Raw genomic sequence first — 15,865 nt, 5'->3', positions numbered from 1 at the left:
CCAGAGCTAATACTGTTTTTCTTCCTCGCATCTGCTAGTCTACCAGTCTACCTTTCCTAAGCAAGAAGATAAATAGCTTAAGACGCTAAAGCTAGCTGCTAAGCCCTGACTGATATAATGGTGTTCATATTAACTTGCATTAAGTTATCAGTTTGTGCATCTTTGTCAGTGACCATGACCATCACCTGTGTTGTTTGTGTGCTGGTGACTGGACCTCTGCTCCCCAGGTAGCTGGTGCTTCTGCAGCCTCACTCCCGCATACTAATTGCAAATGCGTGGGAAAAAAGAAGGAGTATGAAAGAAAGAGGGAGAGGAAGGGAAGAGAAAAATCAATAGCAACCCCTAGAGTAACTGCTGCTGTAATTGTCTTCAAGTCAGAAGGTTCACACTTTATCTGGATCCTTTTTTTTTGTTTTTTTAAAAATCTTAACAATTTTTGTTTCATTGTTGTGAACAAAATGGTGACAGAATGCTTGAGAAACCTCCAGAGATTGCCCATCCTCTTGACCCTTCTCATAACCTCTTTCCTCCATATTATACATTGTTTTTGCTTCTTCAGTCTCCACTTGTGTGTGTGGCAGTATGTGTGTGTGTGCATGGCAGTGTGTATGTGGGGCAGTGTGTTTGTGTGGCAGAGATTAACCCTATCAAAATGTTTGCCACGAATACTGTTTGCTGAGCGGAAGTAAATTCAACTGTCCTGAAGTCAGTGTGAAACTTTAATCATTCTACTTTGTCGTCATTTATAGTTCATTTAAGTATACTTTTTGAAACAAAATAAAAATTTGAATAAAATGTAGACAACCTATACCTTAGTTTCTGCTTTATGACTTCCATGCTAGACCAGACCAATCTGATATCAGCCGTATGCTCAGATGGAACTGGCATAGAGACATAACCACTTGTTGAATTTCGAGAGAGAGAATGGAAGGAAGAACCGAGAGAAAGCACGGTGACAGTGAGCCAACAGAAAACGCTGTTTACAAAAAGAAATCGATAAGTAAATGATAGAAGCGTTGACGAGTGAGAACATGCTTTACTTAACCAAAACAAGTTTAGGAGTGGTGGTTTCTGATGTCATTCAATGGTTGTTATATAGATTGAGAGGTTGACGTGAAAAGAGAGCAAGAAAAACTGGAATGACGGATATATTGCTCTCCTTACACAGGCACAGGAGGGGTTGGGAGGGGTTGGTTTTCACAGGTAAACAGATGGCACAGCGCAGCGCTGACCTGCCACCGCTGTCAAGTCAGCTACGTGATCTAGTGACTCGCTGCCGTGTGCAGTTTCTCTAATTAACACTACCTCATAATCTGTGCAGGGTTATTAGTGTCGTACACCATCACTCTCTCACACATGACATCATTGAGTAGATGGCATTGTTAAATTATTTTAGATTGCCAACACATTTCAAGTGAATGAGTCAAGACTGTAATTGGCAGGCATAATTTGCATTGTTGGAAGCATTGTTTTTGCTGAAGCTGAATAATTTAAGCAAAGGAAAGTGTCCTTTTTAAAATGATTTTATAATTGATGGACTCATTCATAGCTCTATAAGAGTGTTCTCTAGTGTTTCACAATATATACCGATACTATAGAAGTATTGTGATACCCTGGTGCTGGTTTGGTGCAGTACCTTATTTTGTTAAAAGCTGTACTTTAAGAAGGACAGTGTTTTCACAAGTTATGATTATAATTGCGTCAATATGCAACATTGGGGTAGTGTGCGTGTGCATCTAGCTCTCCGCTTCATACAGGCACATTGGGCTTGTGTTCCCTCATTTGCACGTTGACTGTCCACGGCTTGTTGTCAAAGCAGGATCAATAAGACACCATGTTCCGATGATTCACTTTTTTTGTGGATTCTGTTCACCTCCTTAAATGAAATGCATTGACATTGTCAACATTTTCTTTTTTAAAGTTTCAGTATCAGTTCATACTTTAGCCACGGATCGTAAACTGAAGTCTAAATGTTGGTATCGTGAAAATGCTCCTAAAATGTTGTTCTAAAAGAGGTACAATGGTGTCTGCTTGATAAGGGGCTGCATAGATATATTCAAATAAAGTAATGGGCCTACTGCGGTGATCTCACGCGTCTATCAAACAGTCTGTACAGTATGTATGTCATGTTGTGTTCCTAGCTCCTACAGCCAACAGCAGTGGCAGTCATCTTCCCACTTTTTCCTCAAGCATCATCATCGTTGGAATTACAGTTGCCCGTTGCCTGGTATAATGCAAAAAGGACAGAGGCCATGTTTTATTTGTCCGAGCTCAGTTACTTATTGGCCATTGCTGTTTTTGCTTTTAATATCCTCTATGATGCGTGTAATGGAGACATCTTGTTTGGGGTGTGGGGGGCTTTAGCAGACCCTGACCTGCGGGTCTTGGGCCCATCTGAGGGGATTATATTTAGCTGGCTAGGTGCCTGGGGAACGGAAGAAGGAGGAGATAAACTGAAGAGCAGTTGAAGGGGGATGCTGGGTGGCAGACTGAGCGTGGTGTGTTAGTTAGCTGGAAGGAGGTCTAAATGGCTGCATTGTTGCCCTCCTGCTGGTCACTCTGGAGTGCACAAGCCACATTGTAAGAGAGCACACTTTCTGCTGGCCCAATGGAGGCTGTTTGACTGGCTGGCAGCACTCGATTCTCCATCCCTTTCCTGGCATTGCTGCCCAGTCGGCTAGCTGTCATTAAAGATGGCTGTAGCAAATGGAGGTGTCTGTGTGGATCATATAGGACATTGGTCACCTTCTGGACACTTCCAGCTGTTGGCCAGTGCATTATTTATCATTAACTATCATTACAGCTTTTTCATCATGTTAATAGAAGTTCCACTCAGTCTCTTAGGGGGTGTTTAGACCAAAAATAGCACAGCATTAGAAAATAACTCAAGGCGCTGCGTTGTTGTGGGTGTGTTGCTACCATGCTACAGGAACCAGAGACGTGACGACTTGCACAGATTTTCCCTGACTGTAGCCCCTTGAAAGAACGAAACCATTTTTTTTACCTCGACCTCACTCATGTGCGTTCATTGATTTTCATCTCTTTGAGATAATCTTAACTGCATTTGCTGTCATACTTTTGCACTAATTTATTTTATTTTCTCTCTTCGGTGTTTCATTGAAGGTGGGGCAATGGACTGTGGGCTTTGCACACAGCGTAGCTTAGTCGGCATTCAAACTTTATTTAGACCACTATTAATATAAGCTGCTCTGTTATAACACTGTGTTGGTCTTACAAAGCATGCTTTGACTTAAATCAAGAAAGAGTTGAAGAGCTGTGAGTAAGAACAAAGACCTCCAATAGGGTAATTCATGTAGTGTAAAAATGCCGTAGGCTTAACCCTTTAGCTTATAGTAGGGACAAGCCCCATCTGCCAATCCCCCCCTGAGGTGGTAGTAACTGAGGGAAACCCAATCGCGGAAGTCCAGTAAAACATCCCTCATTTTAAATGTAAACATATAGTTTAAACGCATAGTTTATCATTTTACCAGTAGATCATCTACCTTTGTGGTAAACATTAAAGGTGGGGTAGGTAAGTTTGAGAAACCGGCTCGAGATACACTTTTTGTTATATTCCATGGAATGCTCTTAACATCCCGATAGCAATGAATATCTGAAGTGCTTTGACAAAAAATCCATAAAAATGTCATCTGTGGAAGCCGTAGCACTGTAAAAAGCACGACCAATCATTTTAGCCGGCCCGGCTAAAATAACTGGATGGCCTACCTGCCTGTCAGCCTTCAATCTGTGCACAAACTTATTTCGTGCCCTCATGGCTCATTGGTCATGTGTGCGTTCCTGTGTGTTGGAGGAGGGGCTCTGTAAGGAACTGGCAGATTTTCTCCGGTTCTGTTTTTTCAAATTCTAGCGTACTCGAGCTGGTTTCTCCAAAATTACCTACCCCACCTTTAATGCTGTTCAAACAAGTGCACTTCCACACTCTAATTTACACTCAGGGATCCAAAAAGTAATCTTTCAATCTAATGGGAGTTAGACTCAATTTAAAATTGGCTCTAGAAAATTCAGTCCCATTTGATTAGATGAAATGGTGAGTACAAAGAGCGATTGCTAATTTTGGTTTCATTTATGTCAACACCAGCAAAGAAAATGTATTTGACAAAACTAGACTTTGTTCAAAATGACCATGGATTATTTTGCTCCCCTTGCGAAATGCTTTTTAAGAGTGGTAATGGGGTTAGCCCAAAAACAATACATATTTGGTAAAAGAGAGACAGACAAAAGAGAGAGAGACAGACAACAAAAGATAACAGTTAGGCCTTTAGAGATAGAAATGGACATTAAGAGACTAGAATCATAGGTCTGAGGAAGTTACAGCTGAAGTTGACATTCACCCAAAACTCGGAGCAGGGGCTTGACGCTACTATGAGAATAGCTCTATCTGAAATAATAATAATAATAATAATAATAATAGTTCCATCTTCCGGGTCAGCCCACTTCATGTGAGTCTGTTATTATCACTACAAAAAAAGCAAATTCATTCCGATTGTGACCATTTTCACAACAGCCACATGGCCAGTGATTGAATACATATTGGAATAAATAAAACAAATATAAGAATTTGTGATTATACGACTCGGAAGTGTTATTTGTCCACCCTTTCCCGGTGATGCTCTCTCAGCCAATCCCTGATTGTCCATATTTTCTTCCAATTGCTGAAGAACCCTATTGCAAATGTATTGCATCATTTTCTCTGTCATTATGTTGACGAGTAGTCAAAGTCGCATGTTAAAAAGTTACACTGAACACAGACCTGCGCAGGCTGCCTTACAGTATTTGTCTGTTTTGCTCTCGCCAACAAAGGTTATAGTACACTTGGGCATGCGTCACAGTTTCCTCAGACTTCGCCTCTCAGCATGCATTGCTGCAGCAGGTCACACTGGTTAGGGTGCATTCAAATATTGGTATCCTTCCAGTATAGTTTAAGGCTTAACCTCACACGTTGAAATTGGCATGCTGAAAAATGTTCAGCTCCTTTTGTAAAGCTGTGTCTGTATTTTGCGATATTCTCATGCAGACTTTACCTGCGCATATCTTCAAGAGAAAGGTAGTTACTTGTACTATGATCTGAGACATACTTCCTTATTTTGGAGGTCTGTTCTTGTGTCTGAGCTCCATCTGTTTAGGTCAAGGTCTCGGCTTCACCAGACCTGAGTCAGTCACTACTCTAATCAGGACGGAGTGAAACAGAACTGTCTGCAGTCTGTGTGTGATGGGAGTCATCGACCAATCTGCACATTTTAAATAGCTGTGTGTGTGAATGACTCAAATTCAGATCAAGTCTGTGTGCCTGTATGTACTTCTACATCTGCAAGTTTGGTTGCATGTTTGTTGTGTCTGTGCTATCGAGCTGTTTTGTTCAAGTAACCCATGATGCTTCCGTGTGTTTCTGTGTGCCGTTTCATTTGTGTTTACCCAGTGATAAATACACCGGGCCTTGTAATTGGGAAACGAGGGGGGTCGTGAGAGTGAAAGGGAGAGAGAAATATGGGGGTGTTGAGGGATATGGCTGCTTTTCTCTTGGTGACAGAGCCTGTTGCCATGGAGCTGGTCCTCCCATTGGTGGAAGTCTGGTCCAATCGCTTAACAACACAGATTGTTTCATCATTGAGAAGTTTTTCCTCTCTCCCAGTCTCACTAGCCACCCCTTGCTCCTCCATTTGTCTCTACTCTTTTCCCTCTCCTCTTTCTCTTCCCGTCTCTTTCATTGCTTCCTCCTTTTCACAGTAAAAGAAGCTGATCAATTACAAGGTTTATAATGAGTGCAGGATCTGACACGGTAATTCATTTAATATCAGCTTCTCAAGTGAAGCTGCCAGAATCTTTCACAAATCTCATCTGTACTAAGACAAGATAACCCCACAATCCCACATTTGATTTTGATGTATTTATTGCACAGCTAAGACATAATGGTGTCTTACTGGCCAGAAGAAGGTATGTCAAATGTGGCCATCTTTTGCACAGGCAGACTGTTATAGCTGTTTAAAAAGGTTACTGTCCTTCCCTTAGTTGTGCTCTCATTAGTCTGACGCTCTTATCAGTTTCAGATCATTCAGCTTGTGAACTGTCTGCTCTGAAGCTCGCATGGTGTTCTAGGATGATTACAAAACACTGCGGTGCAACACCAACACATAGCAGGATTAGACGCTGTGAAAAATGCTTATAGTATTAGCCTAAACAGATATTTAAATAAATTGCATCCACATTTGGCATGCTTTACAGTTCAGTTCTTCTTATTGATCAAATTCTGCATTTTGTTCTGTTTTCCTTACTGTTGAAATCATAGGGCACTCAAGCTCTACATTCATGAGCCTGTGTATGTTAAGGCTTTATTTAATCTTAAAACTACTACGGCAGTATCAGTTTTGCTTAGTGAACTGTGTAATGTGCTCCGGTGATGTTATTGACGCGCTCCATCAGGGCTTCCTCTTGACAGACACTGATGAGAAGAGGCCTTCTAGGCTCAGTATTGGACGCATTAGTTGGCCATTGATGGCACAAAAATAGAACTGCGTTAACAAACAGGGAATTCCCATTTGTGTAGATGCTTAGATTCAATGTTGCTTAAGGTTTAGATTCCCTCATTGATACATTTATAGTGGGTATGTTCTGTGTTGCGCGTGGTTGTATGAATTTCACAGTTTCACAATAATGTTTGATCAATCTTAAGAAAAAGTTGAATATAATGGAATAAAGTTTTAATTTGATACAAACCCAATGTTTATTTTAGCTCTGGCATTAGACACATTTATTTGAACAACAATCTGCATCGCGAGTCCTTTTTTTCCTTCAGTTCGTGTTTGTTCACACGTTGGACTGGTTTGGTTTCATAATTCTTACCTACTTCTTTAATTTTGAGGAATTCCAAACTTCTCTCATTCACTCACACCTCAGCACTTTTCTGTTCAGTCGTCATTAATTCATGCAAGATCAGGATCTCCCCCCCTCTTTCTACCGGCATGCATTCATTATGCAGGATGAAGACTGTGGTTCACTTGATCAACACCTCTTCACCTCTCTCCATCACTTTATTCTTTCTCATTATTTGTATCCTTTCTTTCTTAATACACTTCTTGCAGTTCCCCCCTCATGCAGAAGAAAACTATTCATAGGTTATAACTAGTAAGAGCCAAAGAGACTTCAAGAGAGCTACAGAAAGGTAGGTAGGTAACTAGGAAGGGAGGGGAAGGAGAGAATGAGTCATAGCTCGTCCCACAGGACTGAGTGGGTTGGCTGAGTGGAGGAGGATGGCGTCAGCAGTAGGCCTGACAATTTAAGAAGACACATTAAAAGAGACAGAGCGAACACTTGGAAGTGGGTGGATGGAGAGAGAGAATTGATGGGAGGGGTTGTTGTGGAAGGCAGGAAGGGGTATCCTCTAGCATTGAGAGGGGGAGGCAAGGAGAAGGACAGAGAGACAAATATGGAAGAAGAGAAATCCTGTCTTCCGCTGCATTTCGCCGTTCATGTCCCCCTCGTCTTTTTGTCTTGTGTCCACCCTTCAGGTTGTTTTTCTCTATATCTTTGCTGCTGTCATCAAATAAGTTTCCTGCCTGTTTTTTCTCAATGATCCAGACACCTTTATAACTTGTATATAGCTCACAGCAGAACATATATATACAGTATCCTTTAATTGTCTAACGTGTATTAATATTTGAACAGTTTTGTTGTGAAAGTGCCTGGACAGTTCTTCTAAAGTCCCCAGTGCTCTGCCAGCCCCCCACCCACCCCTCCCTCCCTGTGTACGATTGTGCAACCAATGCAAAGGGGAATCCTCTCTGACAGAGACAGGCAGTGGTACGCACACACTGCGAGCGCTGCTGATGTATAATATGTGCAGGCACTGAGCTTGCACAAACCCTGCCATTGCTACACACACATCAGCATCCACTCCGCGAAGACACAATCTTGCTGCCTTTTGTGAAATGGGTTCTCTCTGACGTCAAACAGAAAAGCGAGGTGCACGGCTGAATACAGAAGAGGCGCCGAATTGGGTCGGACTGCCTGTGTGTCTCTCCCACTGCTGTCTGTGGGTTTGTACGTGCTCGCTCTGCGCTTCCATTCACCTTCCTCTTCCATTCAGCTTGTGCAGAGAAAATGGAGAGGTACGTCGGCTACGCAGGCTTCTCCATTATGAAATTGGAAATCCTGCAATGAATGAAAGTTATAACTGGTAATAGTAGTAGCTCGCAATCATCATCCACACATCTGTGGGAACTGCTCATTCTTTGTTCACTTACACTCTGGCTGTCATTAACCAGAAATAGCAGATAAACACACTTTGATCTGTCAGTCTTTACTGGCTATACTGTCATTTACTGTATTGCACAAGTATTAGCAAAATAATCTCATACTGTTCCTTTTGTGTAGGGAGATTTTCCTCCACGTTGTTTTTCCTTACATTGTGCCAGTTTAAGTGGATGAGAATTGAGAATTGGTCAATGAATTTATTGATGTAGAAAATGTAAGTATAAAAACCCCAAAGCTTATTATAAGTTCCCAGAGTCAAAGGTATCCTCTTATAATTTCCCTGTACAATTAAAGTATAACAGGTTTATATAAAAACATTTACATTTTCTATTAAATCACTTTTTTTTGGTATTATTATTATTTAGGAATGAAATAACGTCATTGATATCAGCACAACAGTGTAGATTAACTTTGAGCATGTTTTTAAAAGCACAAATTAATTCATATATTGGTATTTTGGGCAACTGTAGCAAGCTGTGGCTTTTTTCTCAACCTGTGAACAAGCCTTTAGTTATGTGATCAGTTTAACCAGCTCTTTACTTCCTTTACTACCATGCAGTGGAATTCCTCTCATTTCTCTGGCTTGCCCTGCTGCTCCTTATTGCAGAGACCCTGACCCAGCTTGAATGTTGAGGCGGCTAGTAGGGATGGGAACGATTAGTCGAATATTTGAATTTTCAAAATTATTCAGGTGTTCGAATATGAGTTATGAATATTTTAATTGTTTTTCTTTTGGGAGGGCTGCCTAATTTTATTACATTCTATCAAATGGAATCATTCAATGTATACGACAGTGCCATAGCTAAGTGTGTTAGGTCTAAAGGTGTATTTTTCTCCGCTCACCGGTCCCTCACAGCGGGCAGAGCTGCAGGTGCTGATCCCTCTCTCTCGCTGCTGGTTAAACTGATCACATATACGTTATACTTCACTCGCGTTTATGTCCAAATCCATAAGATCTAGCTAGTTCAAGCTAATGATATGACTGCTGCCCCTCCCTCCCTACACGCAGATCACGCAGACTCAACCCTCATCTTATGCCCAAATTCCAGCTGAGAGGGTCTTCTCTACAGCTGGCCTGATTGTGACTCGTCTCCGCACCCGCCTCTCCCCTGAGCATGTAGACATGCTCATATTCTTAAACAAGAATGAGTATTGAATATCTGCATTCTGTGCATAGGCCCTGTTACAGGTTGTTGATCTCTGTTGTAATAGGGTTACATTACCCTAACCCGTTGTGTTGTTCGTGTATGATCCCTCTTTCATTTAAAAACCAAGTTATGTTTTAAGCATGAAAGCTGTAGGCCTATAGCTGTCAACTGTTCAAACTGTGATCACCAGTTCAATACATTTGACAAATTCGACTTGGTTTCTATACTTATTTGAACATGTATTTATTTATTTTTCAAAATTACATTTTTTTTTTTTTTTGTAAAACATTTCCCCACATTTTTTAAATTTCTCTATAGGATATGTACACTTGGGTTAACCGTTTTTTGGGGGATTGAATATTCGAATATACATTTGCTTTCCAATGCCCATCCCTAGCGGCTAGCCTATCTGAAGTGGGGATTTACATTCTCTGGACCTTAACCCACACACACATACTCGCTGTGGTGACCAGACAGATAGTTTGCTCGATGTCTTTCACTGCTTCACACTCTGCTGGCAGTCTTTGGTGTGGTAACCCGACACAGTGGGCAGGGCAGAGCCCCAAGTGTCTCAGCTGGTTGCCTGTCATCAGAAGGGTCCATGTAAGAGGCTGTGAGGTTTGGTATTGAGTGTGCGGTGGGTCAGCGTGCCCTGCACTACACTACAACAGCTGATGATGATTATTTTGTGGGTGTTGTATGTCAGCCTGTGTGGACCATCTATGTGCTTACCCGTGTGAGTGTAATGAGGTTGATGGGAAAGTTTCCCCTGTCATTTTGTAGGAAGCTGTTTTTTATTTTTGTACTGATAAATATTTGTATCTCTAAATATTCAGAGTAGCTTTCACAGGAGGGAAACTTGTACAGGCAGTCCTGAAAAGGTTCCATACTGATTTAGTATTACTCTTTAGGTCAAGAATTGTAAAGGTGTGTAATACAAGTTTGGGTGTTTCTAAAAATGGCGATTAACAAAAATAAATCATGTTCCTTTGTTGTTTGTGAACTGGCCAAGTAGTACATTAAAGCGGTTATCAACTTGCTTGATCAAAGCATCCTGCTCTATAACACCAGCCAACATTTTAATGTGGTTTTATAAGACCAACATGATGTAGATAACCCCTTTTACTTATGACGTAACCAGCCAGGATCCTGTGTGAATCAGCTCCCCTTCTGCATGTCTGCAACCTCATGTCATGATGATGGCAGTTGGCAGAGAGATGCCAACATCAGGCCCATCGACACACACATGCTGCTTTGATTTCTAATGACCTGAATGACTGCAATTCCTCATTGTTGTTTGTATCACATACTTAGAATTTTCCTGATTCTTAGAAATCTTAACAGCAGCAAAAGCATCACCTGGCATCATTTATTCTTTGCGTCCTGCCTTGTTCTTCCTGCATCCCTCTCAGTATGTGCACACTGCAATCCACATATTTATTTTTAATATCATTCTTCGCCCTGCTACTCGCTCAACACAAATGGCAGCAGTTGAGTATGACGTTCCCATCGCCTTGGCAACACTGTAGGCTGGTTTGTGTGTGTGTGGTGAGGGAAGCGGGAGGGAGTGTTGAGGAGAGAACTGAGGAAACATAAGAGAGCCATGGGTGGAGGAGGAGAGAATGGGTGAATCTGGTTTATTCATAAGCCCCCCATTTCTGGCTCTGATTCACAAATTGTCCTGCAGCCGCTCCCTGCCATTGCTATGACATTGGTCCGCTCAGCAATGCAATTGACACTCTTTTCTAAAACAAACCCATTCATTCTTGTTGTGCAAAAACACACTTTATATATATATATATAAGCTAGCAAAAGGAGATTTTTTTTTCAAAGACACTGTCAGGCATCTGCCTTCAGTGCACAGTTTGGCTGTATTCTGTGATGCTGTTGTGCTGGCTTATATAAGCAGAGCGAGGTTGGGGCATGTGGGTGTCCTGGTCAGTGATGTGTTGTAATGCTGATGCTGCTGCCGATGACGCCCTTGCTGTTGCATTGCCTGGGTCTCCCCACACTGGGAATCCCTGCCCAGTTTGTTCACTCATCTCATCTATCCGGCAGCACAGCAGTACAGGCAGGGACATGCATGAATGGCGCTCATCCGTGCTGCATGCATTCAATCCAACAATCACGCCTCTGATGCCTTTGTATTCACTTGTGCTTCACCACTTCAGCATGCATGTGCTGAGCCTACCTATCATTTTTAATTCAACACAATTTATGCAGCTGTTGACCCTTTGATACCAGATGATGTAGGCTTGTAGGACATATGGATTCCTTTTCATCTGTGTTTGTGTGCTGTACTGCCTAAGGCATCTTAGTAACAGCTTCATAGCAAGAATTTACCCCAAAGCTGCTTGCTGTTCTGTCTTATCTTTTTCCATGTTGGAAAAATGGGTTTAATGATGAAAATGACAGGATGGAAAATAGAGAATACTATTAATGAATAGGATATGCTTTGTTGGTGAAGATACAGTTGAGATACAAACTACAAAAGGGTTTTTTGATTGGAAGTTTGAATAACATGAGCTTGCAGCTGCACAATAAAGGAGAATGAGGGTTTGAAAGGGAATAGTTGAGTGTTTATGTTTTATATTCAACCAAAGCTGGTCAGAAGAATGTACTATCATCTTCTAAGTGTTGCTGCTAGTTTAAATTCTGGGGAAGAAACCCATTTTTAAATAGTTCTCTCTCAGAAAACACCCATTTTCCATTCATAAAGAGTGTTGCCCACGCTCTAGAGATCTGCAGCCCTGTGGGCTCTGAGCTTTCTGATGCTTTGTCCCCCTCCCTGCTAGAAGCAGCAGCAGAAGCAGCAGCAGCAGCAGCAGCAGCAGCAGCAGCGATGAGTCACTCGGTGTGTGAAACATGACGTCATTCGTGTCTTCCTCTTCTGTTCTTGTTGTCCAGGGCTCCTGACTGGAGGACAGACCATGCTGCTGCACTGAGCCGGAGGGAGAGAAAAGAGAGAGGCAGCCCGGAGGACGCTGAGGTGGTGACTGGCCTGTTGGTGTGCCCCTCCCCCTTGCCTGACTGGCTAGCTGCTGCCTCTTCAGTTCACCTGATCGCTGTAAATATTGCTGCCTTTCTTTGTTGTGCATGTGGACCATCTTTATTATTGTTCAACTAAAGATGTGTCTTTTGTCATGATGTCACGAAACTGGAATTTCTAACCTCCATGCACCAAATTATACGATATCAATATATATAAATACCCTTTTTGATACACTAGGGGAAAATTGAAATAAAATTGAAGAACATTTATTTTTAAATTTGTGTGTCGCGGAAAGAGGAGGGAATCTATGTATTGAATAATCGCTATATCGTTTTTAAAACCCTTGTCTTTTGGAGTGAGTTTGCACCTTGATAGTTTTTAATTTCAAAACTTATGTTGATAAGATAATATTTGATGTAGTTATTCATCCATGTAGTATTGTATATATGTAGCATTCATTTAACACAGTCAATTAATTTTTTTAATACAGTTTTTAACATTTCTTTCTTCTGTGTGCTGTTTCCCCTCAGCCCCATCCCGAAGGCTGAGGCTTGCTATGGACTGCGCTTCGCCCCCTGCTGCAGCCCAGCCCAGTACACTACCTTAGTGGGTTCCCCTATCTTCCTGCGTGGTTCCCTCCAGACTCACTGTACGGAGTACAGCACAGATCTGGTACCCCCTACAGGTAGTTATTATATTACTGTACACTTGCACACATACTGTATGTTTCTTTCTCTAAAGTTATTAATTGTCAAAATCTTAATTTGTCAGAACCTTGAATTCTCCTCTCTTTTCTCTTGATTTTTTTCTCCCAGCCACTCCTGGGTTCTCCACCCCACCCCGTCCCCTACTCCCAGCCTCTCCCCTTCCTTCCCCTGAGAAGATGTCGGTGAGCCTGATAACAGACATCCAGCAGGAGGGAGAGAGTGGGCCGCTCATCGAGCCCTGCAGTCGAGGAAAGACCTCCCCTCTGCCACAGGGAACTAAAGAAGGGACAGGAGAGGGCCTGGAGCCGGAGGACAGCTCCCCACAGGATGCACAGGTGAGGAACTGATAACATGAAAGGGCCAGTTGTGACATTTATAATATTTATATGATGTGTTACAACAATGTGTTTGTTTGATAATTGAATACAAAGAAGGACATTAGAATGAATTTAAAGGCTCTGCAATAACTTTACCTATTACATTAATTCTGCCCTTAGTTAAATCTATAGCTTCTGGTTTTCTATGTGTATTCAATGTCCAGTGTTATTATTACTGTTAGTAAAATCATATATTTCTCTTGCAGAAACGGGCTCCCAATCACAGCCATGGAAGGAAAAGGGCCAAGGTAAGCCATCTCTTGTCACTGTTTGACTCTCAACCACGGTGCGCTTCCTGTTATCAATGGCTTAACATCTTAAGTCCCTTTGGAGGGTTAAAAGTAGTACTGTGAATGACCTAACCAATCCACAAGAATACAAAAGAGTGAATAGGCTGATTGTGCTCCCTTCACTGCATGCACCTGTTCTTTAATGTATTTAACCATTTCATATTATTTATTATTAACAAGACGCTCAGAAGTTCATTTACATTTTTCTCGCAATTCTTTTTCTCTACTGCCTAATTCTATCAATTTCCTTTGAGCTGTGCTTGTTTTAAGAAGACCTTGCTGACTTGTATCACTATTCTCACCTTTGAGCGGGGGACTTTGAAAAACTGACATTTTAAATCCATAAAAACAACTCCATTTAGCCTTACATGTAATATATGTATATATATATATATATATATATATATACCGTAATTTTTCGGACTATAAGCCGCGCCTTTTTCCCATTTTTCGACGCTGCAGCTTATATAACGGTGCGGCTAATCTATGGATTTCTACAGCTAACGGCCACTAGGGGACCTCCTACATCTATGGGTTTTACAGGTTACAGTCCACCACCTTTAACTCTATGGGCTCTATGGCCGGTCCGCGCCCCCCACCTTTAAGCGGCGGGCTCCAGCAGGAAAAGCTGGAGGCCGGAAAAAAGTGAGACAGGTAGCGCGCAAAAGTAAAAGTGGAACCGAGAGTGGTACGAGAGACAGAACGAGAGCAAGACAGACAGACAGACATTACGAGAGCGAGACAGTTTGTCCCCGTACCACTGGTTGAAAACCACTGCTGTAGATCACTGCCGGTACGTGCGCTGGGAGCGCACCGTTTAAGTTTGAAAGTTGAAAAGTTTGTGTGTCTGAAACGCTATGTGATACAGTACAGTTTACACAGCACAGTACATGTTCTGTAGCTACTATTGCACTAAATGCTAACACTTGAATACGTTATGCAAATATGCAACTTGTTTGTTGAAATGTTAATAAATGGGAGCTTCCTCAAACAGCCATCTCTTTCCCGACAATCCCCTCTGTGCACGAACCCTTACATATGGTAATTAAACATTAAAACACCTGCGGCTTATAGTCCAGTGCGGCTTATATATGTACACATCATTCAATTTAGCTGCTGCGGCTTATATTCAGGTGCGCCTTATAGTCCGAAAATTACGGTGTGTGTATATATATATATATATTTGATTTTGTTTCAGTCTAATGCCAAGCTGAAGCTGGTACGGAGTCTGGCAGTATGTGAGGAGTCCTCCGGTCCGTTCTCCACTGATGGACCTCCAGAATCGGTACTGTTTATTTCTGTAACCCCTAACTCTAACTTTCCTCTTCACCGTGTCAGCCTAGCCTGCAATTTCCTCTATGCAATGAAAGTGTATGCATTTTGAGCTATACTTAATAGAATAAAGAAAAATGGAAATGTTACCAACTTTTCTCATAGCAATGGAATGTGGTTTTCCAGGAAATTATCCAGCTTCACATCAGCTGTCCGTCAGACAAGGAGGAGGAGAAGTCCTCAAAGGACGAATATGAGAATGAAGAGAAGGAGAAGAAGGACAAGGCTCCACGGAAGATGTTGTCACGTGGTAAGGCCAAATATGTTTCGTAGCCTGTTGTCTTTGGCATTTTGTAACCCTGAACAAGATAGGATTAAAAGCTGCTAATAAATTGAGCTATTTTTTTTATTATTAATTCTTCTTACTCAAATACAATTAATGCGTAATAACGGTGTAATTTAAAATGTCCCACATTAATCATTTAAAAAAGGTTTTGTAGTGTCAGGACTGTTACATGTAAATGTAATGTCCAGTGTATTATTAATACTGAATCTAATATCATGTCATGCTAATTGTCTTTGGAAGATAATGGGATCCCTCCCTCTTCTTTTCAAATTATCTACCTCACTCCCTTTCTCTTCTGAGGCCCTCAGGTGTCATTAGAGCATCTGAGATGAAATGGCTAGCCCAACTGTCTAGTGTAGTGAAAAATGATCCCGAAAGACTGTGTGTTTGTGCGTAAAAAAACAGAGCTGGTGTCTCATGCTCTCTGATGGTTATCTTTATGTCAATTAAATTGTTGCCGGGGTG

The 15,865-nt window shown here is 41.7% G+C and overlaps 1 protein-coding gene across 11 annotated transcripts in view; it reads left to right on the top strand.

Moving 5' to 3' along the window:
• r3hdm2 (R3H domain containing 2) overlaps positions 1–15,865 on the top strand; it is a 50,109-nt gene that overhangs the window by 5,444 nt on the left and 28,800 nt on the right. For 10 of the 11 annotated variants that reach the window (XM_079683757.1, XM_079683754.1, XM_079683756.1 and 7 more), the window contains exons 3-8: positions 12,324–12,483; positions 12,939–13,093; positions 13,224–13,450; positions 13,699–13,740; positions 14,981–15,067; positions 15,241–15,364. In XM_079683757.1, the coding sequence (XP_079539883.1) occupies positions 13,292–13,450; positions 13,699–13,740; positions 14,981–15,067; positions 15,241–15,364 (412 nt within the window). In that variant the 5' untranslated portion in view covers positions 12,324–12,483; positions 12,939–13,093; positions 13,224–13,291. The remainder of the gene's footprint in view (positions 1–12,323; positions 12,484–12,938; positions 13,094–13,223; positions 13,451–13,698; positions 13,741–14,980; positions 15,068–15,240; positions 15,365–15,865) is intronic. The other variant, XM_079683753.1, reaches the window with a different exon arrangement.

Source organism: Notothenia rossii (assembly GCF_949606895.1).
Source record: "Notothenia rossii genome assembly, chromosome: 5".
NCBI classification, from domain to species: Eukaryota; Metazoa; Chordata; class Actinopteri; order Perciformes; family Nototheniidae; genus Notothenia; species Notothenia rossii.
The sequence above is the reverse complement of the archived record's forward strand: the minus strand, read 5'-3'. Positions and strand labels throughout refer to the sequence as shown.